Here is a 2242-nt window from a genome sequence, read left to right as displayed (position 1 = left end):
GCTACATGATCCCGTGCAACTGCAGCGCCTGGCCCAGCCCCGGGCTGCAGCCGCCGCTCGCCTACATCCTGCTGCCGGGCATGGGCAAGCCTCAGCTGGACCCTTACCCCGCGGCCTACGCCGCCGCGCTATGACCCCGCGGGGCCGCCTGGCGAGGGTCGGTGTGCACACATGTACATATGTATAGGTACGAGCTCTGCGGCCACCCGGTGCGCCCTCCCGCCACGGGGGACCGCGGGTTGTTTGTACATAAGATGTATAGGTGCCAGGCAGAGGCAGAGATGCCAGTCGGGGCGCGAGTGCGCGTGTGAATTCACAGGATCATTTCGGAACCGCGCTTCGGCAGCCAGCTTTAAAGTGGGCAGTTGTATTCCGGCAGGAGTTGGCGTTTGTTTTGCACTTCGGAACCTGTTGCGTTTTGGCCCATAGAGGTGGAGTCACTTTTTGACATGTTGGGCACTCCAGTTTTGTTTGTTGGAAGTTTATTGTCGGTTTTATTTTTGTTTCTCATTATCTTTCTCTCATTTTTTTTTCCCCTCTCCTGGTCTGCGTTGCATGCACACTGTTCACATGTTAGGTCTGAAATGGCTGACACCAGGGAAAACCAGATCTATGCCATTAGTTTCTTTGGAGCGGGATGGTGCTAAGCAACCTTGCTCCCTATTTGTCCTATTTGAACTTTGCCAATCTCTGCTCTCTCAAGCAGAAACCCCAGACCGGATCCATTCTTGACCAGTGACCAGCTCGAATCTGGCCTTTTGTATGTGAGATGATCGCGGTTTCTTTTGTTTCTCACGCCATATGCAAATCAGAGCAAGAGCTCTTTCTCAAGAGCAAGGAATGCAAACAAGAAATATGTGTGCGATTGAAAAGTTGTCAATTGGATCTTCCCCCTTAAATAAAAACAAAACAGGTGGGAATCACCCTGAGTCCACTCCACTCACTTGGATTGCTGACACAGTTTATAGACAATGTAAAGGCCCTGTTTCTATTTTCCCCTATGGCTGAGATTGTAAATGTGTACATGTTCGTGAAAACATTAAGTCTGAGAATGTGTTATTTGCGTTGCCCTAAATTTGAGTCGATTTTAGACTCTAAAGCATTTTGAGCAAATATCAAAGTTAACTTTTTAAAAATTACAATTTTAACTAAGATTAAATCGGACTTTTTTTTTTTTTTTTGCCTGAGTGGCAATTATACATTTATTATTTAGCAAAACTGAAAAGAAAACACCCACAGAATTGTTTTGACAGATGTCTCTCGTTGTCAGCCAGCGTTTCTCCACCAACTTGAACCGTATAAATGTGTTTTGGAATTCCCTCCCTAATTAGCTTATTTTTTAGATCATCTGCAATTCATTTGCAATTTATGATAAAACACATTTTAGAGAAAAGAACCTTCCTCAATTATAGCTTTTGTGTTTCTTTTTAAATGTATATATTTTGACTAATGTTTGTGAATGAAGTTGGCTAACATGTATTTAGTTTCATTTTGGCTTTATGTAATATACAGTTTTTAAAAGTTTAAGTATTGGTTTTAACCTTTATGTGTAAATGGTTTTCTTGTGTGATCTTCTAATTTAATATTAGACATCTAAACTATATCTGTAAATTAGAATCCGACTATCGCTCTGTTCATTTTTTGAACAAAGAGTTTAAATAAAGCCTGAACCAGGGAAAAGAGAAAATCCTCCATTTCTTGTTGAGTTCCTAACAAGATTTTTATCTGAATTGCCCTTATGTGCCTGGTCCAGGTGAAGTGTAAGGTATCCTCCAAAGGCAGCCTTTGTTTCGCTTTTGAATAGATTTACTAGGAAATCTAAATCAAGCCATTGTTATTCAGAGCCAAAAACCTGATTTATCACATTTTTAATCGTGAATAGGAAAGAAGATTTAAAAACCCAAGTAGTTGTATTATCTTGAGGGGGAAAAAAAAAAAAAGGCATTCATGAGCCAGTAGAACAGAGCCCATTGAAAACATCCAGACCGTTCAAAGCGTTTCACTAGTTTCCAGTAACATTTTAAGAGGGGAAAGTTGCCTGACCACTTTATCTCGTTAGTAGGAGAGCCCCGCCACTTGCACCAGTGTAATTTGTTCACGTATCTTTGGCATATACCTTATTTACACCTTAAGATTTTATGTGGAAGAATTACCACAGCTAACAACAACATACAACGTTTGGCCTCTGTAGGGCTTTATTTTGTCATGCTAATGGCATTTAAATAGAAGTACAACACATTCT

The 2242-nt window shown here is 41.4% G+C and overlaps 1 protein-coding gene across 1 annotated transcript in view; it reads left to right on the top strand.

Moving 5' to 3' along the window:
- The window catches only part of LOC102757441 (transcription factor SOX-21), a 2186-nt gene extending 494 nt beyond the window's left edge, over nt 1-1692 (top strand). Inside the window, exon 2 of the mRNA XM_015567724.1 lies at nt 3-1692. Within this exon, the coding sequence (XP_015423210.1) occupies nt 3-134 (132 nt within the window). The 3' untranslated portion in view covers nt 135-1692. The remainder of the gene's footprint in view (nt 1-2) is intronic.
- The last annotated feature ends 550 nt before the right edge of the window (nt 1693-2242 follow it).

Source organism: Myotis davidii, unplaced genomic scaffold, assembly GCF_000327345.1.
Source record: "Myotis davidii unplaced genomic scaffold, ASM32734v1 scaffold419, whole genome shotgun sequence".
NCBI classification, from domain to species: domain Eukaryota; kingdom Metazoa; phylum Chordata; class Mammalia; order Chiroptera; family Vespertilionidae; genus Myotis; species Myotis davidii.
The sequence above is the reverse complement of the archived record's forward strand: the minus strand, read 5'-3'. Positions and strand labels throughout refer to the sequence as shown.